The sequence below is a fragment of the Mustela putorius genome, unplaced genomic scaffold (genome assembly GCF_011764305.1).
Source record: "Mustela putorius furo isolate JIRA1106 unplaced genomic scaffold, ASM1176430v1.1 tig00000107_pilon_pilon_pilon, whole genome shotgun sequence".
Classification (NCBI taxonomy): domain Eukaryota; kingdom Metazoa; phylum Chordata; class Mammalia; order Carnivora; family Mustelidae; genus Mustela; species Mustela putorius.
The window spans coordinates 5,115,990-5,141,532 of NW_025421284.1; the positions used below are offsets into that span (position 1 = coordinate 5,115,990).

At 66.5% G+C, this 25,543-nt stretch overlaps 1 protein-coding gene across 2 annotated transcripts; it reads left to right on the forward strand.

Moving 5' to 3' along the window:
- Positions 1–230: 230 nt before the first annotated feature.
- On the forward strand, positions 231–24,977 carry LOC101693995 (tubulin polymerization promoting protein). 2 transcript variants are annotated; one of them, XM_045089406.1, is made up of 4 exons: positions 231–329; positions 12,317–12,637; positions 20,427–20,580; positions 20,724–24,977. In XM_045089406.1, the coding sequence occupies exons 2-4, from the start codon at positions 12,321–12,323 to the stop codon at positions 20,916–20,918; spliced, it is 666 nt and encodes a 221-aa protein (XP_044945341.1). In that variant the 5' UTR covers positions 231–329; positions 12,317–12,320; the 3' UTR covers positions 20,919–24,977. The 2 variants fall into 2 exon arrangements, 1 of the variants encoding a protein (XP_044945341.1); XR_200622.3 differs by lacking the exons at positions 231–329; positions 12,317–12,637; positions 20,724–24,977 and adding an exon at positions 12,644–20,232 and having other exon boundaries at positions 20,427–20,504.
- The last annotated feature ends 566 nt before the right edge of the window (positions 24,978–25,543 follow it).

Sequence of the window (25,543 nt, forward strand, 5' to 3'; positions counted from 1 at the left end):
CCGCGCGGGCCTTGTAAGGCAGAGGCGGCGCGCGAACCGGCCTCCGCGCTCTCCGCGCGCTCCCCGGGACGGGAGGGGCGGGGCTGGGCGGGGAGGGGGCGGGGAGTGGGCGGGGCGGGAGCCCGAGGGGCTGGGCGGGCCAATGAGCGCGCGGGGCGGGCCGGGCTGAGGGCGGGCCGATGAGCGCGTGGGGCGGGGCGGGGGCGGGGCGGCGGGGGTGGCGGGGCGGGGCCGGCGAGCCGGGGCGGCGGGGGCGCGGGCACACGCCGGACACCCGGTCGCGCGCGGCCGAGTCGCGAGGCGCCCGCTGCAGTGGCCGCGTCTCGGAGGTAAGGGTCCGCAGGGCTCGGTCCGGGGCGCAGGACCCCTCCCCCCGCCGCCGCCCCGCCGCGCCTGCCACCTGCGCCCGCCGCGCCCCCTCCCGGCTGCGGCCCCCGGTGCGTCCGTGCGACCCCGGCCCTGGGCTTCCCGGCGGTGCGCGTGCGCCCGGGGTGGGCGGCGGGGGCGTGGGTCTGGGGGCGCGGAGGGCGCGGGCGGCGGCGCGGCGGGCGCAGGTGCCGCGGCCTCCCCCGGCGTCGGGCTCGCGCGGCGAAGACGCCCCTCGCAGCCCCTTTCCCCGCCGCCGCCCGCGCCCTCGGCGTCCGGCTTCGGGGACCGCGTAGCCGCTGCCCAGGCCCGCGGACTGCCGGCCGCGACAGGGCGGGGACTCGGGGCTGAGAGCTGTGAGGGGCCACCGTCCTGCGGCGCGAACTCGGGGCGACCCGGGCCCACGGTGGGGTCCGCCGCCCGCGGGGTCCGCGCCCCCGTCCGCGCCGCAGGTGAGCGCGTCGGGCCTGCGCTGCGCAGACGCGGACGCTTCGCGGAGGGGCCCCCGGCGCGGGCACGACCGACCGAGGCCTCCGCGGCGCTGGGAGCGGGGCCGGCCTCCGGGGGAAGGGGGAGCCCTTGATCCTGCGGCTTCACGGCCGCAGACGTAGCCCCGACACGGCGGCGGGGGGCGGGCGCAGGAAAATCCGCGCCCCCGCCGCGGTCGTGCGCCTTTCGACAGGCGTTTTGCGTCTGCGGCCGTCGCGCACCTTCTGGGCCCGCCGGCCCTGCCCTCGCCCGTCTGCGCTCGCGGCCCGTTCACCTGGCGGGGAAGGACCCAGCTCGCGGTCGCACTTGCAGCCTCCCCGCGCGCCCCTCGGCCAGGCTCTCAGGGGGGACCCCGCGGGTGCGGTGGGGGGGCCTCTGCGCCAGCCGGGCCAGGCCCCGGCTCCCGGGAGGTCACTGGTAAAGGCCGACCCGAATCCGGAGAGCAGGGACCCCAGGGGATGGAGTGATGGGGGGGGGGGGCTTGGAACAGGCCGGAAGTGGGGGTGGGGCCGGGAGCAGCCAGCCTTGGGGGGGACGTGGGGGGGTTCAACTGGATTCCGTGACCCGGCTCTGGGCTCTGGTACCAGCCGCTGCTCCCATCACATGGTCCACATCACACGGCTCCCTGCGGGGTGACGGGGAGACGGGGTGGGGGGCAGGGCTGCCGCGGAATCTCCTGCGCGCGTCTGCAGAAAGCCGAGGGTCTGCGCGCTCCTGGGGAAAGGCCTGTGGCTCTGGTGATTGCCGGGGGCTCCGTGCCTCGGGTGCCACTGCGTGCAATGGCTCCGCGTGGGCCGGAGGGGCGAAGCGGCGGACATCGGAGGAAGCGGCGCCAGCGCGTTCTCATCCTCCTGGGTGCTTGGAACCTGCCGTAAATGACTTGTCGCTGTGCACCAGGTTGTCATTCTCACGGTGGATAATGGGCAAATCACCTGAGAATTTCTTAAGAAACTGAAATCATTTATCACGGCTGACATGTCAGAGGAGGCTTTTAGCAGCCAGACTGTCCTCAGGGCAGCGGAGCTGCGGGCAGGGGAGGCTGAGAATTAAAAGCTTCCTCTGGGAGAGGCAGTGCTGCCTGGGAGCCAGACCTATTTATAGCCAGTGATGTGGCCAGGGAGGCAGGAGGGGCACGCCAGAGGGGCCATCTGGGGATCTTGGGCTGTGGGGCAGGGGGCCCTGCTGCACCTTGAAGTGTCTGGTCCTCCTCCGCCGGGCCTGGCGCCCGGGTCTGGCACTGAGTGCCGAGTCCACCGGAGCCACCAACCCAGGGGCCGGCAGGATAGGGAATCGCAGCTCCCCCTGGGAGCCGGGCTGCTGTCTCCAGGGCTCACCTGACCCAAGTCAGTCTGGTTGCAGGTCCCCCTCCCCACCCCCAAGCGAGGGACCCTCCGGCGGCTCCCGTGCGTTGTAAGCTGCCGTCCAAACAGGACCCTCTTTGCAGAAGAGAGGACGGTCTTCCCCAGTGTGTGAAAAGTGACGGTTTCTGGCTCGCCTTCCCTGCCCTCGCCCAGAGCCTGCGCCTGTGCTCCCAGGAGCACCTTCCTGCCGCCGACTTCCTCTTTTTTAAATTAGGTTTTCGGCAAGGAAGGACAGGTTTTTACCTTTTCCAAGCCTAGACATTAAAACCACTTGGAGCCTTTTCCTCTTCTCCTCCTGCTCCTGTGGTGTGGCACTCTCACGTGTCCCCTGTTTCTGTATATTCCCACATGTCCCCCATGTGTCCCTTGTATGTCCCCGGCATGTCCCGACATGTCTCTCATATGTTCCTGGCATGTCCATAGTGGGTCCCCGTGTGTCCTCATGTGTCCCCAGCATGTCCCTATCATGTGCCCAGTATGTCCTGTGTGTCGGTGCATGTCCCCAGCATATCCCCAGTGTGCCTGTGTCTCTGATTTTTTGGCCCAAGTGCTGCACTCCCTGCAGGCTCTGAGTGAGTTCCTGCCCTGGGCTACGTTTCCCCAGACCCCATCCTGTCACGTCGCGTGACTGCACGGCCGCCAAGCACCTGGCAGGTGTCAGGGGAGCAGATGCGGCCTCCGCTTGGGAAACTGTGCGGTGGGGAGGCCACACAGCCTCCAGCGCCCTCCGATGACCCCGCGGCGGCCTCATGTGCGCCAGGGTCCCATCTGCATCTGGGACGGGTCAGCTGGGCGGGCAGGTTGTGGGGCGTGGGGTGTGGGTGTGGCCCCCGAGTTGATATGACCGTGGGCGCCCCTCCAGGCTGGCCCTGTGGCCCTGGGTCCGAGCTGTCTGTGTGAAGCCCATTTACGCCCCCTTCTCGGGGCAGGTGTATGTGCCGTGGACTGTGTGTGCTTCGGGGCTCACACTGACCCTCAGCCCCGCTCTAGGCATTTAATGCCGGACGACGGACTGTCCCCAAACCAGGGGGCTAAGACAGGGACCATGTTTGCTTTGCCACCAGATCTGCCACCCTGCAGGGCTTGGTGTGGACGGTGGCCTCCATTCCCTGATGGTGGCTGGGGGTCTGCTGGCCGGGCAGGACCACCAGTGCCTGGCTGCCCATCTCTGTATGGGATCTTTCCAGAAGGTTCACCTGCCCCAAGAGAGAAGCAGGGAAGCCAAGTCTCCATCGTGGGGCTGTGTGCTGTGGTGCCGGCAGCTAGGGACGTGCCCCTGGCTCAAGATGGGGAGCTCAGGGGCGGGGGATGATTTCTTGGCGCTTCTGAGACCAGCCGTGCTGTCCCTGCTTCTGACCCTATGCCTCTCGGCCTTGGGTGTCGCTGCGGCCTGCGGGCCCCTGTGGTGGGTGTCCACTGGCCCCTGGCTGGCCTGCTCTTCCCAGGACTTTCCCTCCTTGGCAGCACCCCCCCAGGAAGGGCCTGCCCAGGGCCTGGCCCGTTTCTTTTCCTTACTGAGCTGGGGGGTCCTTCAGAGTTTCGGGAGACAGGCCTGTGCTGGCTACGCCCGGCCGGCCTCCGCTCTGGCCTCCACTCCGGCCCTGCGCTATTTCTCCCCCGGTGATGTCTGCAGATGAGCGGAAGTTCTTGGTCTCAAGCTGGTGGCATTTGCAAGGGTCTCCGCCAAGGGCAGGGACCTCCGAGCGGCCGCTGACAGACCTTCTTGCGCCCCGAGGCCATCCGATGCCCTGGCGCGTCGGTCTCCGAGCACGCCAGCCCTTCATGCCCCTCACTGACCCGGCGCCGGCCTGGGGTCCCGCTCGGCCACCTGGTCCGGCCCCTGTGCGCTGGCCCCATCCCGTCGGCGAGTCCCCGCCCTGCCCTGGAGGACGCCGGCCTCGTTCCTGGAGCTTTCCGTCTGGTCTCCCCGCCCGCGGAGCCCGGCTCAACCCGTGTGTCCCCAGCCCTTCGCCCGGAGGCCCTGGCGGGAGCGTCATGCGATCTCACGTCTGGGTTGAGTGAAAACGGCGGCTGAGCTTAGCGACGGGGACGTCTTTCTGTCATTGGGTTCCGGGCCCCATTTTGAAGCCGCTGCTCCGACCCTCGGCTCTGCCCGGCCGCAGCGTGTCCCATGATGCCCCGTGCGTCCTTTAGGACCCTGTGCTCCTTCGCCGTATTTTTTTTTTTAAATTTTATTTATTTATTGGACAGACAGAGATCACAAGCAGGCAGAGAGGCAGGCAGAGAGAGAGAGAGGAGGAAGCAGGCTCCGCGCTGTGCAGAGAGCCCAATGCAGGACTCGATCCCACAACCCCGGGATCATGACTGAGCCGAAGGCAGAGCTTTAACGCGCTGAGCTGCCCAGGCGCCCCCCCTTCGGCATATTTTAGCCGGCTCATTTCCGAACGCGCTGCACGGCCACGCGGAGGGCAGCGGACCTCGTGCGCCCCCCGCGCGTCCAGAAGCCGCGGCGGCCCGGCCTGTCCTGTCCCAGCGCGGGGCGGCCGCTTCCTTTCCTCGTGGTGTTTCCTGGACGCGGACGCGGCCTGGCTCCGTCCCGAGAGAAGCTCGCGGGCGCTCCTCCGAGAGCCCGCGTCCCGCCCCTTCCCGCACACGGACTCTGCTGCCTCCTTCGCTGGCCGAGGACCTGCGCCGCGAGCCCATGCCGAGGCCACCGGCCGCCGGGCCTGCACTCACAGAGCCGCTGCAGCGACCCTCGCCCCGTGCACGGCGGGTCCTCCCCGGAGCTGGTCGCTCGGCCAGGCTCCACCGTGGAGCGCGGACCCTTCTGACGGATGAGCGCATTCTGTTGGCTACTTTGGCTACTGTTTTGTTCAGGATCTTGAAGAGAAGTTTTTTTTTTTTTTTTTTTTAAAGATTTTATTTATTTATTTGACAGGCAGAGATTACAAGTAGGCAGAGAGGCAGGCAGAGAGAGAGAGAGAGAGGAGGAAGCAGGATCCCCACTGAGCAGAGAGCCCGACGTGGGGCTCGATCCCAGGACCCTGGGATCATGACCTGAGCCGAAGGCAGAGGCTTTAACCCACTGAGCCACCCAGGCGCCCCTTGAAGAGAAGTTTTTATATCTGCGGCTTGGTGGGTGTGCCTCTGGGTGTGAGTGGACTCCGGCTCCCAGCCCCTCGGGCCCCGCGGCTGCCTCGCCCCTGCAGGAGGGCTGGGCGGGCTGGGCCCGGCGGTGCTGTAAGCCTTCCCTAAACCCACAGGCTTGGGGGCCGCCACCTCCCCCTCTGCCCAGGGGCCTCCAGCTTGGGGTTGGGATGGGCCTCTCAGCGGGCCCGTGTCCCACGGCCGTTCCCCACTGGGGGCCCAGCTTCCGGGGGCCCTGGAGCCGGCCGCCTGCGCTGGCCCCTCTCCTCCAGGGCTGTCTGCGAGGGCCACTTCTTCCGCCCCGGCAGGCCGTGTGAGGGCCCTGGGGCAGCTGTGACACAGACACGTATCCTGGCTCAGTTCTGGGGCCAGAAGCCTGAGATCCAGGCGGGCAGGGCCATGTTCCGTCCAGAGGGTCCAGAGAAGCGTCCTTCCCTCCTCTCCCGCAACCCCCAGCCCGGGGCCCGAGGTCCGTCCCTGGGCCTGTGGCTCAGCCAACGCGAGGACTCATCTGTTTCTCCTCCTCCTCCAAGAACACGTGTCGCTGGATTCAGGCCCCCAGGGAGTCTAGACCCTAACTGGAGGTCTCTGGTCTCCTGACCCCTGCCAACAGGGTCACCCTCACAGGCTCTGGGGTGTGGACATGCCTTTCGGGGGCTCCCCACTCACCCCACAACGCTTGCCCTCTGCGTAGGGAGTGTACCTGGCGTCCGGGTCCCGCAGGCGCTGGCTGGGGGTCGGTCGGAGGCCTCTGCGGCCAGAATTGGCCTCCCTCCTGCCAAGTAGGCCCCGTCTGGTGGTTCAATCCGAGCGCCGAGGCCAGCGTGTGCAGCGTGTGCAGCGTGGCCGTGTGCTCGGTTCTGGCGCGGCCGTGTGCCGGTGCCCTGCTGTGGGCGCGTCGTAGGAGAGCTTTTCGGGGAAGCGCAGCTCAGACGGTGAGCCGTGGCGGTCGGGTCAGTTCCCATCCGGGTCTGGGCAGTGGTCTGGGGTGGCTCTGGGGACTTGCTGCCGCGAACTGGTGGGCCGTGGGCCCAGCCTGCCGCTCGCTGTGTGGTTCTGAGGCCCTCTCGGGAACGGGGTGTGCTGCGGCGCCCCCATAACCGCGTCTCCCCTGGGGACTCTCTCTTCGGCCCCACATGCTTTGTTGTCTCGACCCACACGCAGACGCGCTCCGGGCACACTCCCAGGCACTGGTGTTCTCGGATCCCCTGGAAAACTTGTTGAGGGAAACAGGGGCTCTGCCTGAGCAGGTCCCCCCCAAATCCCTGACTTTACGGCGACCAGAGAATGTCCTGCTATCATGGGGAAGGGAAAGGCGCCCCGGGGCCCCTGTGGCTGGGTGGCTGGGTGTGAAACGCCCCACAGCAGCTCTGGCCTGCCTCAGTTCCCTCACTGGAAAGGTACCTGTCCCCCGAGGCTCTCTTTCGCAGAGTGCGCCTCCTGTCCTGGGCCCCCGTCCCGGTTGCCTGACCCCTTGTGCTGGTTGTTCCACAGCCTGTCCCCGCCACCCCAGCTGGACACAGCTCCACAGGTCCAAGATGGGGGTCCCCCAGTGACCTCGCTGCAGGGCGGCCAGGATGGGCCCCTGGCCCCTGATGTTGGGCTTGTGGCGCCCGACTCCTGGTCTTGGACAGGGAGCGGCAGCCATGGCCTGCAGCTCTCGGGGACGCCGGGCTTCCGGGCCCGGGTGGACCAGTGGCCTGAGGTGACGGGCCCTGGGGCCTGCGTATGTCCTGCTCACATGGCCCTGGGTGGGGTCGGCTCCCGCACTGGGGCTGAGAGGGGCCGTGCCGGGGTCTCAGGACCGTACTCCACACACAGTGGGATTCCTGTCTGTCCCGGGTGCCGGCAGGGGCGGCCGGCGGGGGTGTGCAGCTCAGAAAGGCCGCTTTGTCGGCCCCGGGAAGGCTCTCACCGCCTGGCACGGCCTCCGCTGGGACGAGTGGTCATTCACATCGAGTGTCGCAGGCAGCCACGTTAGGAAAGAAAGTGTGCACACTTGCCAGAGGGCCGTGTCGTGCGCAAGGGCGCTCAGAGATGGGGCGGCAGATGCGGTGCGGGGACAGGACCAGGCCTCCCGCCGGGTCTGCGGCCTGCTGGCCTCCATTTCTCTCAGGGCAGCGCTGGGGGAGATAGAGCTCGAGACCCTGACGCTGGGGCCTGGGCGCTGGTGGAGCAGGGAGCCCCGTGGAACGTTCTGGAGCGCACGGTCCCGGGAGCCTTGGTGCCCTGCCGGCCGGCATCACACACAGCTGCCGGGGAAGCTCGAGGAGCAGGGAAGACACACGCCTCCCCTCCAGATCTCATTCTTTTCCGTCTGTCCGCTTTATTCACAGCCTCGGGGGCAACCCGGAGCATCTGGCGGCGTCCAGTAAGGGGCCTCCAGCAGCCAGAGCCTCCTCACGGGCGCCCTCCGCTCTGCTCGTCCCCAGGTGCACGCCTGTGCCGCTCTGAGCCAGCTTTCTCCGGTCCGCAGGGATGCGCGTTCCCGGGGCCTTCGAGGTTTCTCGCACAGAAGCGGGGTCTCGGTCAGGACCCTGGGCCTCGGGGTCCCGTCAGCGGTCTGGGGATTCTGCACCCACTGCTGCCTCTGGGCCAGGCCCGGGTGGAAAGATTGGGGCGGGGATGGACCCCAGGGGCCTGAAGACCAGGGACCCTGAGCAGGAGCTCAGGGAGAGCCCGAGTGACTTCCAGAAGCTTCCTTCTGACGCTCCCACCCCCCGAGTCCTTTCCCCGGCAGCCTGTGGTGTCGGCCGGAGCCCGTGCCTGTTTCTCAAGTCAGCTTGCAGCAGAGCGCGTCCCACACACTCCCGCGCGCCCAGAGGGGTTGGCGCTTTGCCTCGAGTGGAAGAGGTTAACCTTCCAGATGCTGGGGCGGGGGCGGGGGGTGGTGTTGCACGACCAGGGAGCTTTCAGGGGGAGCAGCTCCCACCCCGGCCCACAAGCCTCTGAATCACCATGCCCCACTCAGATCAGGAATTCACCCAGGACCCGCACAGGTCCCAGGGACACCCCAGCCCAGTGAGCAAACGACGTTTGGCCTTTTTGGGGTTCCTGGTGGAACCCAGGTGCTGTGACTGCAGGGTATTTCCCAAGAACACTGGTTCTGGTCCCTCGCCCACCGTCTCTGCCACCTGGGTTCGTCCTGCCTGCAGACGTCACAGCTGCGTGGCTGTGACCGAGGCAGCGTCGGCCCCTTCAGAGACGTGGGTACAGTTTCCGGAGGTCTGGAGGTGCCGCCTGGGGCTGGAGCCAGGAACGTGCCCGGGGCCTCAGGGGCCTCAGAGCAGTGCCGGGGAGGGGGGCAGGGAGGAGGGGCCAGCCTTTCCCCAGAGGGTCCCTGGGAGGCTGGTGGGTGCCGCTGCACCCACCACCAGGGATTGCCAGCGAGAGGGGCTCCTCCAGGGCCCAGGGAGGGGGATAGGGCCTGTGGCATGTCGGGGGCGGGGACGGGGGTCCTGGGTGAGCTCTGTGCCTCCCTGAGGCCTGTCCAGCGTCCTAGACATGTGCGTCCTGCTGGCCTCCACCTTGCCCCAGGCTGCTGCCATCCCTGGGCCTCATTCCCAGGGTAAGTGCGGGTTACCTGCAGGGCCCGCTCACAGGCACACCTGGCCCCGCTCACACGCACACCTGGCTCCGCTCACACGCACACCTGGCCCCGCTCACACGCACACCTGGTTCCGCTCACACGCACACCTGGCCCCGCTCACAGGCACACCCGGCCCCGCTCACACGCACACCCGGCCCCGCTCACACGCACACCCGGCCCCGCTCACACGCACACCCGGCCCCGCTCACACGCACACCCGGCCCCGCTCACAGGCACACCCGGCCCCGCTCACACGCACACCCGGCCCCGCTCACACGCACACCCGGCCCCGCTCACAGGCACACCCGGCCCCGCTCACACGCACACCCGGCCCCGCTCACACGCACACCCGGCCCCGCTCACAGGCACACCCGGCCCCGCTCACACGCACACACACCCGGCCCCGCTCACACGCACACCCGGCCCCGCTCACAGGCGCACACCCGGCCCCGCTCACACGCACACCCGGCCCCGCTCACACGCACACCCGGCCCCGCTCACAGGCGCACACCCGGCCCCGCTCACAGGCACACCCGGCCCCGCTCACACGCACACCCGGCCCCGCTCTCACACGCACACCCGGCCCCGCTCACACGCACACCCGGCCCCGCTCACACGCACACCCGGCCCCGCTCACACGCACACCCGGCCCCGCTCACACGCACACCCGGCCCCGCTCACACGCACACCCGGCCCCGCTCACACGCACACCGGGCCCCGCTCACACGCACACCGGGCCCCGCTCACACGCACACCCGGCCCCGCTCACACGCACACCCGGCCCCGCTCACACGCACACCCGGCCCCGCTCACACGCACACCCGGTTCCGCTCACACGCACACCCGGTTCCCGCTCACACGCACACCGGGCCCCGCTCACACGCACACCCGGCCCCGCTCACACGCACACCCGGCCCCGCTCAAACGCACACCCGGTTCCGCTCACACGCACACCCGGCCCCGCTCACACGCACACCCGGCCCCGCTCACACACACACCCGGTTCCGCTCACAGGCACACCCGGCCCCGCTCACACGCACACCTGGTCCTGCTCACAGGCACACCTGGCCCTGTTGCAGGCAGATCACTAATGGATTTCCAATGCTCCTGGTTGGGGCTCTGTGAGCTGATGTCCATGTGGTGGCTGGTAGTGGCTTTTCAGGGTCTGTCCTACATAACCTTCCCTGTGAGTTTAGTGTCACGTGGTGGTCGAATCTTAAGGAGCTTGCCAGGGAGAGTCATTCTGAAATGGAACCCAGTTCATTTTGGAAGTAGGGCCCTTGGCATGGGGCCCATGGCCTCTTTGGAGCCTACATGGCTCCGGAGGGGTTTTGGCCTGGGGAGAACACACGGTGTCTGAGAGACAGCCTTTCCTGGCAGGGGTATAATCCTGAAGTCTGGCGGACACTGGGGGCAGGTGTGTTGACGTCCGTGTGGGGCCGTGGGCAGGGCCCTCCTCCCAGCCAGCTCTGAAATTCCACCTTGGCAGGGCCTCTCTGAAGATGCAAATCCAGTAACACAGTCCGTCCCCACAGCGCGCGCGCACGCTCCCTCAGCTCCCTGCTCCCGAGCCCTCTGGCCGAGGGGGGACAGCTCGCACCGGACCCCAGTGCACCGCCCTGGTTTCCTCCCCCTCTTGCTCTCCTGCAGGGCCCCCTTCACCCCCTGTCGCTACCCCTGCCCTGCTGCCTGGGACCCTTGAGCCCAGCAGCAGAGGGGGCCCAAGGGAGCTCAGCCGGCCTGTTGTGGGCCTGATGCCAGCGATGCTTGGGGTGCTTTCCGGGCGCGTCCCCTGGCGTCTGGGAGCATCTATGCACTATAGACCCCAGCTCTGTGCTCACGCCCTCTGCCTTCTGCATTCCCCCAAATTCATACCCATCCCAGGAAAGCAGGTGAAACCAAAGAGAGAGACTCCAGAAATCCACAGGGAGGGGGGTGTTGTGGGCACAGGAGCTCCCGGGGTGTTCCGGAGCTGCTGCAAACAAACACATTGAGGGGAGGGCAGGACATTCAGACTGCCCAGTCTGTGGCCAGCCGGAATGGTCCCTGGCCACCCCTGGTCACAGCGGATGGGCCTCTACTCCTGCTGTGGGCTGATGTGCGTCTCTTGGGCTCCGGGCTGATGGGGAGGTCCGTGCGTGCAGGGAAGCCTTCCTGTGGGGACAGGCTGCCATCCTGGGGTCAGCAGGGCCTCTCTGGACAGCTCCGTATTCCAGCAGGCCTCTGCAGAAGCCCCCAGGGTTTTTTTTAAAAATGAATTTTATCATCATTACCTCATTTTCGAAATAGTGCATGGATTTATCAAAGGATAGAAAACAACACAGGATGGGAGCCCCCCCCCCACCTCAGCCCCAAGAAGCTCCTATTTCCGACAAAGAAATGGTGTCATCGATAACACTGGAGACGACTGGGTGGCACCGCCTTGGTCCTGGGTCCCCGGGAGGGCTGGTGCTCCCTGCCCCCACACGGACAGGCACGCGTGCGGGCGCGACTCTCCTGCTGGCGGTGCCCCGTCCGCACCGGTCCTGCTTTTCTCTCCGGTGGTTCCAGCTTTGCTCCTGGAGCAGCGGCTGAGCTGCGCAGGCTTTGCGGAGGGTGGCGGTTTGTGCGAACGCTGTCTGCCCGGCCCCCCAGCCCCTGGTGCTGGTCCCGGCTTCTGCTGGGCAAGCCGGTGCTGAGGACTCAGGTTTGGAGCGGCGAGGGACGGGATGGGGCGGCCCCGTGACCTGTGGGCTTGTGCGTGTGCTTGCTGTCCCCAGGGTGCTGTGTCCTGGAGTCTGCCTGAACCCGAGGGCTTGTCCCCCTTTGCTGAGCCCCCCAAGGCACGGACGGCCACCCACAGCTCCTCTGGGAAGTGGCTTCTGGAGACTCGGGGGCACACTTTTGCAAGGCTTGGGAATCGGGGGCTGCTGGGACAGGAACTACTGGCTGGGACATGTGGGAGGGGCAGCATGGCCTGTGTGGTCCCCAGGGATCTGCCCGGCTTTGGGGTCAGAGGCCCCATGAAAGCAGACACTCATGGGCAGGTTAGGGCAGGCTCCGCGGAGGTCCTGACGGGGGCCTCTTGGGTGGCCTCCCTTGCACATGCGGTCACCACCCAGGGCCCCACTGAGGTGGTGCCGACTGGTTCTGGGTCCCCCTCCCCATCACGCGGTGGGTACCCCAGGAAAGGTGTCGTTACACGGAGGGCTCCGTGACATGGTGGCTGGCAGGGGAGCGACAGGAGGGACCTGAGCCTCATGGGTGGCTGGGCTGTCGTGGAGGGCTTGCACTGTTTGGGGGCAGCCCCCGGGCGGCATCTCTGCCCCCTTATGAGGGCCGCCGTCACCTCCCGGGTGCCCATCCTGCACGTGTGGCCCGGCAGAGGCGCGGTGACTCCTTTCTCCTCTCCCTCCTCCTCCAGCAACATGGCCGACAGCAAGGCCAAGTCTGCCAAGGCCGCCAACAAGACACCCCCCAAGTCCCCAGGGGACCCCGCAAAGGACAGGGCAGCCAAGAGGCTGTCGCTGGAGTCGGAGGGGGCCGGTGAGGGGGCGGCTGCTGCGGCGCCGGAGCTCAGCGCCTTGGAGGAGGCCTTCCGGCGCTTCGCCGTGCATGGGGACACCAGGGCCTCTGGGAAGGAGATGCACGGCAAGAACTGGTCGAAGCTGTGTAAGGACTGCCAGGTCATCGACGGGAAGAACGTGACCGTCACAGACGTGGACATCGTCTTCAGCAAAATCAAGTAAGTGCCGCCCAGGCCTGCGCTCGGGACCCCCTCGCACCTGGCATGAGGAGGCGCTCGAGCCCCCTTCTCGGGGTAAGAGGCCGGGGTGCCGGGTCGGGGGCACTGCCCAGGGGCCGCTGCGCTGTGGGCTGCTCCGGGGCTGAGTGCGCAGCGCGCTGTGCGTGCATCTTGCGCCCAGGGCTCGGGCGCCGCAGACTCAGCCGTTGGCGTCGGCGCGCCCACATGCTTCCGGCATGTCCGGGCCGCCCTTCGTCCCCGGTGCCGGTGCCGGGGAGCACGTCCGGCATCACCGCTGGGCGCCTTGTGTCCTGCAAACGTCACGACCACCCTGAGAGGAGGAACAGCACCCTGGGGGCTACCTAACGTCGACTGCCGTCTGTCGCCCAGCGTTGGAAAGCAGCTTTCAGCCTGTTTCTGAGCATGGCCATCTCGGTCAGGGTATTGCTGTCAGCTGGGCGCCTTCCGCAGGACGCCTCCGGGCCCCCCACCGCCCACTGATGGCTGGGCCCCCCCGTGCCCCTTTCAGCCATGGATGGCTTCTTCCGCCTGCGTCCCCAGTGGCCGTGACTCTGTCTCCAGACACCAGTGTGCCTCCATCCCAGGGCAGTGTCCCTGACTTCCCGGGCTGACCCGAGGCCCAGGGGTGCCGCCGTCGCCGTCAGGCACTGTGGAGGTACACAGGGTGCGGTAGCCCCGTGGCCAGTCCTGTTGGGACCCAGCGGTGCAGAGCACTCACCAGGCAGAGGGGACTTGACTTTTCTGGTCCTGGGGAAGAGGTGGAACCAGTCAGATGTCCAGTCCAAGCAGAGTCCCTAAGGACACCATAGCTGTGGGATCCCGGCTTCTAGTGAGCCCTCCACTCCCCAGGCCCCTGGTCAGGGAGGAAAGGAAGGCGGGGCACAGGTTGGAGGAGGAGGTGAGGCGGGTGCAGGTGGGCAGAGGTGAGAAGGGGGTGACACCAGGCGGTTGGTAAGAGCTGCTCTGTGGCTGCTGTAGGGCCCAAGGTAGAGGCTTCATCACCGGGACCAGGCTGAGGTCCCAGGAGCCCAGGGGAAGGTGTTCAGCCAACAGTGCAGGCCCGGCTATCCGACCCCTCCATCTGCTGATGTCTGCTGGGTCCAGGGGGCAGGGCCCATGCAGAGGGCAAGTGGGCTCTCCAGACCTCTGGGGTCCCTCCTCAGCTCCCTGGTCTGTGCAGAATTCTGCAGAGGGGACGTGTCCAAATCTGGACAGCTCTGCACAGGACGGGCATTCACGTGGTGCCCTCTGGGCCCAAGAGTCCAGTCAGTGTCCCCCCCCCCCCGCACACGCACCTGTGGAGGCTGGGGACACAGCCCGTGGAGGAGTGAGTGTGGACAGATCAGACCCCACGTGTGTCCCCCGGCTGGGCACTCAGGGCACGGACTCCGTGCGTCCTGGGCTCCGTGGGGGTTCAGCAGCCCGTCTCAGCCCTGCTCGCAGACCTGCTGCCCCCCGACGTATGCTGTCCCCTTCTTACAGAGGCCCAGCCCGCCTGCGTCCCACACACCGGGAATGTGGGTCCCTAACCTCTTGCCATGCCTTTGGGGCCTCTGCTAGGCCCCGCTCAGTGACAGGCTGCCTCAGGAGATGAAGAGGGGTGTGCTGCTCAGCTGAGTTGGCCTGGACCCCTGAGTTCACCCCCATAGAGCAGGGGCCCCCGGACATGGGAGCAGAGAGGCCAGACCCTGGGAGTCTCTGGTGGGCTGTGGCCTCGTGGTCAAGGACATTCCCAGGAGGGGCGGGGTCTGGTGGGGGCCGCAACCTGTCCTTTCCTGCATCTCCGAGTAGGGGGCCTCAGGGCCTCTGGGGACCCGGGAGCCACATGGAACCTGCCTCTCCCCACCCCCACCCCAGGCGCCGGTCTGGCAGCCTGCAGGGACCAGCTCTCAGTGGCCCCAGCCGAGGATCTCATTTGCTGCCCCTGCGGCCCCGGGCTTGTGACCGAGGGGTCTGCTGGGGGACTGTGAGGTGCTCTGGGCAGCAGGGCCAGGCTCTGGCCGGAGTCCTCAGCCAAGCAGCTCCAGAGGCGCACCGGGGCGTCTGGTGCGCTGTCCTCGCTAAAGAATGGGAACCAGCTCTGCCGTGTGGTTCCCTGGGGACGGTCCAGGCAGCCCAGCCAGCCTTGGACATGTGGTGCCGCCACCGGCCGACCCCAAGGGCCAGCCCAGAGCCTGTGGCTGGGTCAGGAGCGTCGGTGGCCCAGAGCTCACTCGGCAGAACTGACGTGCCCCGCACACCAGCCCGGTGAGGGAGGGACAGTGGCCAGATCCCCTGCAGGCGTCCGCGGGCAGAGCAGACGGGCCCACGCTGCAGGCAAGGGGGAGCCCGCAGGAGCTCTTGTGAGGCCTCGCAGGGTCTCCCCACTCCCTTTCCTGGGCACGTCCTCCAGGCCTTGAGCATCGGCCTTGGGAAACCCTGTGCATCCGGAGACACGGGCTGACCCGGGAGCAGAGGAACCTCAGAGCCATGTCCTTTGGGGAAGGTCCCAGAGGGCTGGGAAGGAGGCAGGAAGTGGCACGTCCACGGCGGCTCACCTCTCCAGGAAGCACCACAGGCTCCCACAGCCTTGGCGCCGGCCTGCACGTCGAGCTGCTGGGGACAGGCGATGGCGCCTCTCCCTCCTGTCACCTCTGCCTCCTTCCTCCAGGCCGCCGCGCGCAGGCGTGTTGCACACGTGTGCGGACGTGCACTCAGCTCACGCGTGTGCGCACAGATGGCCGGCACACCCACTCCCTGGTGACACCTGGGCTCCCCACAGGCGGTGGGAGACGGCCCGTTCCAAGGACAGGTGCTCCGGACAGAACCCAAGACCCCGTGTGCTGCAGGCATGGGGTCCTGGTAGCCCCCGTGGGGCGCCGGCATCACGCGTGTGAGCACCGAGAAGGGAGCCCATCTGGTTGCTGTCCCCGTCCTGGGGGAGGCTTGGCCCCTGGCTCCTGGGCACGGCGGGCTCCCCACTGCGGAGCTCGGGGCTGCCTGGGACCCCGGCGTCTCTGCCTCAGCTCCCGGCAGGGGAAGTGGTCTGGTGAGCGGGCTGTGGTGGCCCGAGCCCACAAGGTTGGGACCCGGCCACCCCGAGCCGCGGCGGCCACGGGGGCCCCTTCCCAAGGGGCAGGCCCAGGCCCCTGCCGGAATGGGCTTGCTGGTCAGCTTGGAGCACGCGGCGGGGGGCCCATGCCCTCCTCCCTGATGGGGAGATCGCGGGGTCCCCAGGGACGGACCGGAGGACACCGGGAAGCCTCGAGGAGCCTGCTAAAAACTGGCTTTGTCTGGCCTTGTGAGGGCGGGGGTGTGGGGCGGGGACGGGCGTGTCCTGGGCCGTGGGGTCTCGGGCCACAGTTTTTCCAGGTGGCAGCCACGGCAGAAGGGCCTTTGCCTCATGGGAGCCACAGACGCGGGACGGCCAGGCCGGTGGAGGGGCGCCCGCTCTCTGTTTGCGGGCGGTCGCCATGGCGGCGCGGGCGGCGCCGGCCGGGCCCTGCGGGCTCTGTTTGGGGCCGGTCGCCATGGCGACCCTTGTTTGTTTCGATGTTACCATGTGTCGGATTTCAAACGAGTTTCTCACAGCTCCGAAGGCCCGACGGCCCTGACGGAACACTCTTGTCACTATTGTTACCCAGACAAAGGCGCCGCCCGGCCACAGCCCCAGCCGGTCCGCCCGAGATCCTAATTAGCCCCGCCTCAGCGTGCACAGCGGAACGTCCCCGACGACGGGTCCCCACCACGCTGTGCCCTTCCATCCTGCCTGTGTGCTCGCGGCCCGCACAGGTGGAGAGGCCTGGCCCGAGGGGACCGGGCGTGGTGGGCGTCCCTGCCACACACACGCCTGTCTGCTGGGTGCTCTGGGTTCCTGGAGGGACACGGGGCCGGCGCCTGAACCGGTCAGGGAGAAGCTGGGGGGGCTCCCTGGGGCCTGTCTGCCACCAGCCTGCTCCCTTCTTGCCGCACACCCCGTGCCTCTCCAGGACACGGCCGGAACCGTCTCGGGCAGGGAGCTGGGACAGCAGACCCGAGCCTTCGGCCTGGAGCGCAGACGCCGTCCCCCGCCGTCCAGCAGCCGCAGGAGAGGTCCCCCAGGACAGCGCGGTGGTGGGGTGGGGGTGCCCACAGGAGGGGCAGGCGAGAGCCGGCAGAGCTGTTTGTGCCGTGATGTCTGAGACGGTGGCCGGGACAGAGCTGACCCTCCCCCACGCCGCGTCTGCCCGGGGCCTTTCCTGCCCTGCCTCCCGACAGGCTAGGGGGCATTCAGGGTCAGCGCGGCCGTGTGGCCTCGTCCTCTGTGGGGCCCTCTCATGCTCCCAGAGGCAGTACGAGCCCCTGCACTGGGTGGCCTGGCGCATCTGTGGTCGAGGGTCCAGGCCACAGAGAACAGGGATCCTGGCCGCACAGCTCCCTCTCCCTGACGAGGGCTGGGTCCCAGTGCATGACGGCCTCCTAAGACGAGGACCTTCCCCAAACACCCAGAAATGGCTTCAGAGACCTCGGTGCAGCTGTCCCCTCCAGCCCCCCGCCGGTCCCCGCCCCGCCCCCGCCACAGCCAGGGTGGCAGTTAGGCGGGGATGGGGTGGCGGGAGCTGCCCTCCCCGGGCAAGCCCAGCCCCAGACACCTGCACGAAGTTAGGGGGACACTAGGGTGGTTTTGCCCTACCTGGGGAGAGGGAACGCAGACTTGGGGCCACAGCTGCCCCTTTAGGCAGGTTCAGGGCCTGCACGTGCCCCTGCAGACCTCCAGCATCATGGTCGTCAGCGGCAGGGGGGAGCCCTGGGCCAGAGCGAGGGAACCACTGTGTGTCAGGAGGGTCTGGCCGCCATCGGCGGTCCCCCTGGAGCACCCGGCCTGGGAGCTGCTGCAGGCCACAGGCACAGCGGAGCTCCCGGCTCCCCCCACCCCTGCTGGGAGCATCTCAGAGGCCCCTTCTTCCCACGGACTTCATCAGGGCCTGCAGTGGATTCCCACTGGCATCCAGGCGGCTGTCCGGACAGGTCAGCCGGGGCCCTGGCTTTGCTGCTCAGGGAAAGCAAGGAGAGCCGGCAGCTTTCTCCCAACCCTGAGTGGCCAGCTGTCCATGATGGCCAGCACGCTGGCTGCCGCCGGTCAGAGAGGTGCCCCCGGGAGTGCCCTCCACCCGTTTGCAGAGGTGCTGGTGAGGAGGTGGTGGCTCAAAGCTTGGGAGCCTTCCCAGTGCTGGCCTGGGTGGCCTGCACATGCATCTATCTTTGAGGACTGTACTGGTCCCCTGCCTCGCTCCCAGGTGCCCTTGGTGTTCCTGGGTAACCTCTGGTACTGGCAGGGTCCAGCCCTCTGCCCACCCGGAGTTAGGTCTGGAGGCCTGGGGGACACAGGGCTGGGGAAGCCAAGTGCAACCCCAGCTCACAGGGCCTTGTTATGACCAGTGGCCCCGTTACTCCTGGGCTGGCTTTCCAGCAGGGTGCTGGCCGGCCGGGCTGGAGACGCGAGGAGGGGGGTTCATTGTGGGGACACCCTCTAGTTCTGTGAGCTCCGGAGAACAGGCTTACTCTGTGTCCAGAGAGCAGTGTGATGTGATCAGTGTCTCTGGGGAAGAGACAGGCATTGTCATTCTAGAACTTGCTGGGGACAGCTCTCTGCAGCGGGGCACTGGGGCCCCTGGGGAGAACTCCCTGCGGGGCAGCCACGGCGGGGACACTTGGGGACACCCAGCCGAGCCAGGTGGAGCAGGCCTGCAAGTCCACCAGCTCTGAATGTGGCCTCTGACGGGAGCCCCCGCGAGCCGTGCCCCCGCCCTCGGCCCCAGTGACTCACACTGGCGGCGCCTGGTGCCGCGGGGCCCGGAGAGGGCTGCGTGCTCCGGCGGCCAGGCCCCCAAATGCGACCCGGGCAGGGCGTGAATAGGAGACGGGGGTGCCTTGGATGGCCCAGGACAAACAAACGGCCTCGGCCAGGGCACGCGGGGTTCTCTGTGCGGGGCAGCGGCTCTGGGGACCGTGCGGCCCAGGCCGGTTTGCTCAGAGGCTGACTGCTCCAGGAGCAGAACCCACCACCCGCTGCTGGACTTGAGGAAGCCCCGCGTCCACCAGGTCCCCAGACCCTGCTGTGAGGTCACAGCCGGGGCCGTGCCCTTCCTGACTGTGGGTCACCAGTCAGCACATCCTGTGTCGCGGGCCCGCGAGTCCCCGTGTGTGCCATCGGCCCCTGGCTATGTAGTTCGCCTGGGTCTCCAGGTGGCTTCTCCCTCATAGGGCCCAGGTGTGGGGCCTGGGGCCAGGACTGCAGAACCCCAACCACGGTGTCCGAGCGCCTGGAGGCCCGCAGCCTCTCGCTGTCGCTGCTTTGGTCCTGGTGGCCGGCCGGCAGGTGTGTGGGGGGCTTCGGGGCGGCTCTCCCCGGCGGCCGGCTCAGTGGGGCTCGCCGCTAGCACCTTCCTGCACATAGTGGCTCAGAATTTGCTCGGATTTCGGACTGGGTTTTCCTGCTGCTGAGCCTGAAGGTGTCTTTTTCTGGTGTGTGTGTGCATGTTTCCCCTGGTCTGTGGCTGGCTTTGGAACGAAAGACACGGTTTTCAAAATTTTGACAAATTCCAGTTCCTTTTTTCTTTTATGGACTGTTTTGGTGGGATTTCTCAGAAATCTCTGCCTCCTCCAAGGTCAGAGTTGTTCTCTGAGGTACTCAGGGAAGCGTAGTTTAGGATCTAGGATGAACCCAGGCGCCGTCCGGAGCTGGGCGGCCGGCGCTCATCCCCCACCGGACGGTCTTTGCTTCTCTGGGAACCCCCGTGTGGCTGTGTCCCTGGGGCTGCGGCTCTCAGTCCCTCGGCCGGCTCTTGGCTGTTCTGGGCCCTCTGCTCGTGGACTTCTGCGGAGCCGCCTGCTGGGTGCTCTGGGGCCGTTGCACCCAGCACCCTGCTGACAGGGTGGACAGGGTGTCCGTGGGGAGCCGTCTGCACGGGACCTCTCTGAATGGGTCAGCACAGGAAAGCCAGTTGGAGTGGCAAAAATGGTTTTTAGCTAAAACTATACAAAACGCGGAGGCAGTTCAGAAGCCTTGTGTGATCTTGTGAACGGCCCACCGTGGGGGACCGACACGGCTGCACCTGCCCCCCAGCTCCCCTCTGTGACCCTCAGGTGGGTGGCCCTGGCCTGGCCCTGAGCGGCTTCCAGGCAGGGGCGGTGGGGGTCCTGCGAGTCAGGGCCAGGCCCTGGGCCCATGTTGCTGGGTGTCCTGGGGTGGCGCCCCCCCACCATGTCCCTGTGTGGTCACGAACGTCGGGCTAGGGCGGCCCCAGGCAGGACTCGGCCCCTGTTACCGTTCAGGTGCAAAGTGTGTCGTGCCCCGACTGTCCCTCCTGCGTCGAGTGGACGCCACACACGCCCCGTTTGAGAACCCGACGACAGCTCTGTTTTGATGTCCAGTTGTTCATAAAGGATGTGGCTCCTTTAAGCTTTTTTCCAAGACAATTTATATTTGGTGCTGTTGCCCATGGCGACCGACTGTTGGGCATAAACAGTGCACAACAGGGAGGGGGAGGGGCAGATTCTGTATTTTTACGTTGCACACGATTTCCGCTGTGGGAGAGAGGCGGGGGTTCCCCGAGGTCAGTGGGGCCCTGGATGGGGGTTCCTCAATGTCTCCGGGCCCCTGGATGGGGGAGGGACCCCCGATATCACCGGGTCCCCAGGCAGGGCCAGGGGTTCCCCGAGGTCAGCAGGTTGGCGGGGCGCTGCTGGGCAGGGCTGTGCACCGTGGAGGGGAGCGGTCCTGGCCGGCCCTGAGTGCTCTCTCCCTCAGAGGGAAGTCCTGCCGGACCATCACGTTCGAGCAGTTCAAGGAGGCGCTGGAAGAGCTCTCCAAGAAGAGGTTCAAAGACAAGAGCAGCGAAGAGGCTGTCCGCGAGGTGCACAGGCTCATCGAGGGCAAGTCCCCTGTCATCTCAGGGGTGACGGTGAGCATGGCTGGCAGGGACTCCCCGGGGGAGCACAGCCCTCAGGGTCTGGGGTCCGAGGGCGGCAGCGTTCCTCCCCGGGGGCGGCCGATGCAGCGGCCCCCGGGGCTCACCTGGGCGTGCCCCACTCTGTCCCTTTGCAGAAAGCCATCTCGTCACCCACCGTATCTCGGCTCACAGACACGACCAAGTTCACGGGCTCCCACAAGGAACGCTTCGACCCATCGGGCCGGGGCAAGGGCAAGGCAGGCCGTGTGGACCTGGTGGACGAGTCAGGCTACGTGTCGGGCTACAAGCACGCGGGCACCTACGACCAGAAGGTGCAGGGGGGCAAGTAGCCAGCCCAGGAGCGGGCCCTCCTGCCGAGGCCTCCACCACCTCACACTTGGTTACATTCCTGTGCTCCCCGGTCAGAACTCAGGAGTCTGGGGCCCGGGTGGCTGTGGGGTGACACCCCTGCCTGGGAGCCGGCACGTTTCTCTCGGACCCCCAGGTGGGGCCCCTGAACTCACTGGCCTTTTGTAACTCCCCTGCCTCGTCCAGTGCCGGCCATCAACACGTGGCCTTTTCCAGTGTCTCCCGGGAACAGACCACACTGGCCACCTGGCATACAGGCCAAAGGGCCGCTGTCCAGGTGCCGGTGGGCCACGGGGGTGAGTGGGACAGACCCTGACAGCGGTGGTGCCGACGGCCTGGCCCGCAGACCCCTCCCAGGAGCCTCGAGGGCGGCAAGAGCTAAGTCACTAACCGCACCGAGAATGAAGTGAACCCGGAACAGGACCGTGCGGGCGTGGGGAGGCGGGACCCGTGCTTGTATGTGCACACGCACGCACTTGCGCACCCACGCCGCGTAACCAGAGCTGGTGGGCAAGGGAGCAAGGGGAGCCGGCGGGACGCTCCTCAGAGGACCAAAGGGACGGTTTGAAGTGGGCGCCCGAGGACGTCCGGATGTAAACTGTGGCCGGGCGACTCGCTCGTTGTGCTTTCTAAGAAGAAAGAAGAAACGTGTTGGTTCTCAGCACAGCAGAGACGACCGGGAGTGCCCTATAGCTGCCCCTCTCTCTCCTGCCGTCCACGTCTCCGGGGTCCTCGCCTCCGGAGTCCACGTCTCCGGGTCGGGAGCCGCTGCAGGCTGAGGCTTCCCACGCAGGCACTCTGCTGGCAGGGGCGGGGGTCTGCGGCCCGGGGCCCTGCCCCGCACGTGGTGCCCTGGGGCTGTGGGTCGGCGTGGCTGCTCCCTCTTCACTGGCACCCGCACCAGCTTCGGGGACTCCGCCTCCACGGTGAGTTCTCTCTAGCCTCTCCCAACCCCTGCGAGGGCCGAAAACCATTCAACAGTCAGGCCAGGGGAGGGTCCGGAGGCCCACAGTGTGCGCTGGAATTTGGTTTCTCCGTGAGGCTGATCGAGGGCAGAGGACGGTGGCCCCACAGGGACGTGTCCCTTTGCAGAAGTGCAGCCAAGCCCGTGAGTGACTGGTGGGGCTGTGCGGTCCTGGCACTGGTCCTGGGAAAGGCCGCAGCAGACTGAGGGAGAAGCTTCCGGAGCCCGCCTGCCCCACCGCTGTCACATGCCCGGGGCAGCCAGCTGAAAAGACCAGCACCGTGGCGCCACAGGCACGATGGTCACCGTTGGAGGTGGGGACGGTCCCCGCGCTCCCATCGAGCGTGGCCCCTCCACCAGGCTCCCATCGAGCGTGGCCCCTCCACCAGGCTCCTCGCGCGTGGGTCTCCCCTCAGACCCCCGGCACAGCCTCAGCCCAGGGTTGGCAGTGGCCTCGCCAGCAGGTTCCCCCGGGGGATCAGGGACTTGCCGGTGCGTTAAGGTAGGCTCTGAGTCACTTGTAAAACCCATCGCACCGCTGTCCACTTTCTGCCCCGGGGATCCTGAGCTGCCTGGCAAGGCCTCCACGCTGCGGCAGGAACCAGGACAGCAGGACTGCGTGTGTGCTGGGGGAGGGAGAAGCAGGCAGGACATGGGACCCCCACCCTGCGCCCACCCCCCGTCCTCTCCCAGGCTGGACCCTTTTGAGGACCCAGAGGCGAGAGCGTGGGAAACGCACCTGAGGCAACTGTGAACACAACACGGTTTCTCCACGGCAAGCGCATCGCACACCAGGAAGCTCCGTGTCCAGAGCCGAAGTGGTTTTTCTTCGTGGTTATGGCGCAGGCCTCCCCTCCGGGCCCCATGAGGCACCGAGCACCAGGGGTGTGGGGCTCCTCCCCCTGCCCATCAGCAGCCGGGTCCCCACTGTCACAGTTGGTGATGCGTGAGTCCAGCAAGACCTTGGCCCCCACGGTGTGCACACCTGGCGGTGAGCCCAGGGAGGGGGTCCCCGTGCCGCTGCCTGTAGAGGTAGTGGCTGTCCCCCGGGCCCCTCTCGGCCCCCCTTGCCCCAGGAGATTGTCTCCTGTCCCAGAGCCGGGTCTCCAGGCAGAGCATCCTGGGAGACTGCGGTCTGAACAAAAGAAGCCACAGAGCTGTCCCCGGGGACCCTGCCACGGTGCCCGCCCCCCAGCGGGAGGCCCCATTTATACCACAAACCAGTGCCGTGGCCTGGCGGTACCCAGTGGCCTGATGGGAAACTCACAGAAGTGGCTCACTTCTGACGGACGCTCCCAAGTGCGCTCCTGACTTCCAACAGCACCTTCCCTTTGGGCTTGAGGGAGAACCAAGTGCACATAGCTTCCCCTGAACCCCTGGCACCGTGGCCTGGCTGGCCACACAGGTGCTGGGGTCTTGCCAGCTCCCCTGCCCGTCCCAACCCCGAGGCTCCTCAGACAGCACCCTGCCCCAGGCACGGCCCCCCCCGTCCCGGTTAGGCAGGAGGGAGAGGTGGCGAAGACTGTCCTGAGGCTTCAGGAGTCACCGCTCCGTCGGCTCGAAGTCACCCGCGTCGTCCATCCCTGCACTGCGTGGCCCTGGTGCATGGAACCCCTGCCGGCACCACACTGCACACACGCACACACGCATGCGCCCCCGTCGGAGTCTGAGTAGCGAGAACACACAGGCAGGGTGTGTGTCTTTACCGCATGTTTTTATGCTTCTACTAACCATGGCTCCCTAAAAACCCCACGTCCATCTGTGAAGAAAGGACAGCTCAGAGCAGGGGACACGGCACGTTCTGTCCGGGGGACTGGGCGGCGTCTCCGTGTCGGGAGGCAACCAGGAGCGGTCAGTAACACAGTTAGCTTGGCCAAAATGAACGTCAAACCACGTAGGTCTGGAGTGTTGTAGCACAAGGTGTACATGCATACTGGAGTATTCTGACACCTCTGACATCCTCAGTGCCGAGCTTGAGGCAGAGGAAATCGTATCAGATGCAAGAAGCCGGAGACGGACGGCAGAAGGTACGCTGCCCCGGCACCCGGTCTGGGCTGCTCTGCCTGCACGTCCCACGGTCGGGGCTCAGCACAGGCCACGGGCGCCGCTCTGACTGCTCGGGGGACAGGGACTGTGGCTATGGCAGAGGCTGGTGCCCCCTTCCCAGCTCCTGGACTCCCCCGAGCTCAGGCACGGTGTGTGGCTGCTTCTGTGCCACCCCAGGCGGCAGGGAGGAGACCCAACATCTTCACCATCTGGCCCTTTATGGGGAAAGCATGTGCTGGCCCTGCCCTGGGGACCCAGCCCAGCTCCCCTGTCCTGCAGCCCACGCCACACGGGACCCCCCCATCGTCCCCTGTCCCATGCAAGCCAGGTTGACAATTCAGCTGTACTGTGAAGTTACCAATAGGATAGAATGTCCTTAAACCACTGACCCTGATTAGCCCCCACCACTGATTTACTACTGAACACTTGGCGGAACTGGGCGGTTCAGGGTGTGGCCCTCGTCCACAGGCGTGTGAAGTGCGTGGCCCCAGGCAGGGCTGGGCAGTGGTCACCCTGACCTTTGAGATGCTTTCTCTCTCCCTTTAGCCTCTTGACAAACCAGATCAAGCCAAACAACAAAGGAAACCCGCACAACTTAAAAGAAACTTGAAAGGGATCGTATACTACTAGTTTGTACGAAGTTTTTTCAGGAAAGGGAAATGAATTTATATATATATGCACTATATTTTTACACTGTTTTGTTACCATTAGGGAGTTCTGAGTGTGTCACTTTATCAGCGCAGTGGTAAGTAGTGTCCCTGTCGTGGGTGTCCTGACTCAGAAAGGCACGTCCGTGGGCATCTAAGAGCCACACTCACCAGGAATGTCCATGGCATCCGGGTGGCCCTCCTCTCCCTCCCCAGAGCGAGGCACGGTGTCACCGTCACCTGTCAGAGCTGCTGTACGCCTGGCTTGCAAACCTTTAGTGTAACAGCTCATGTCTGTCTGCGTATTGCTCCTCCTGTGTTCGCTGCTGTTAACATTGTGTGTCCAATCGGTAAAGTGATGAATAAAGGTGTTGAAATGTGGACCTCTGCTGGCCTCAGGCGCACTCTTTGCCGGCAGTCACACCGGGTACTGACACAACACAGAGGGCCCTGGGAGGGGCCGCAGGGCGGAGCAGGCGTGGTCTGACCCTGCACCGGTGGGGCACAGGCACCACACACAAGCACAGCAGCCCCGGGGCCAGGAATGAGGTCCTCAGATCAGTGAAGCAGTTTTCAAAACGTGAAGATAAAGGCATTCTAAGACCACAACACGGGGATTTGGGGCTTTCCGCCGGCAGACGTTAGCAGGAATTCTAGGTGCAGAAGGAACACGGCCCCAGATGGAATGTCTGGAGGGCGGGCGCCGAGAATAAGCAGCAAATCCAGACGAGCCGTGTAAGGAAGTGCTTGCTGTGGGAATAGAGATTTCACCCCAACACTGGACAAGCGTCCCACGCAGACCAGAGGGGGTGTCCCGGGAGGGCAGCGGTCCGGACCAGACGGGCGCCTCACGCCGTGACAAGGCACCAGAAAGGGTGCGTGGCTTCCAGTCCCGGAGAGGTGAGCGCGGTGAGGAAAATCACCGGCCAAGGCGACCGCAGAGACGGTG

Bases quoted from the DNA above. Each gene is read 5' to 3' on its own strand.
- LOC101693995 (XM_045089406.1), top strand. From the start codon at position 12,321: ATGGCCGACAGCAAGGCCAAGTCTGCCAAGGCCGCCAACAAGACACCC. The intron at 12,638-20,426 runs GTAAGTGCCGCC...TCTCTCCCTCAG, and splicing joins ATCGTCTTCAGCAAAATCAA to AGGGAAGTCCTGCCGGACCA. The intron at 20,581-20,723 runs GTGAGCATGGCT...GTCCCTTTGCAG, and splicing joins CTGTCATCTCAGGGGTGACG to AAAGCCATCTCGTCACCCAC.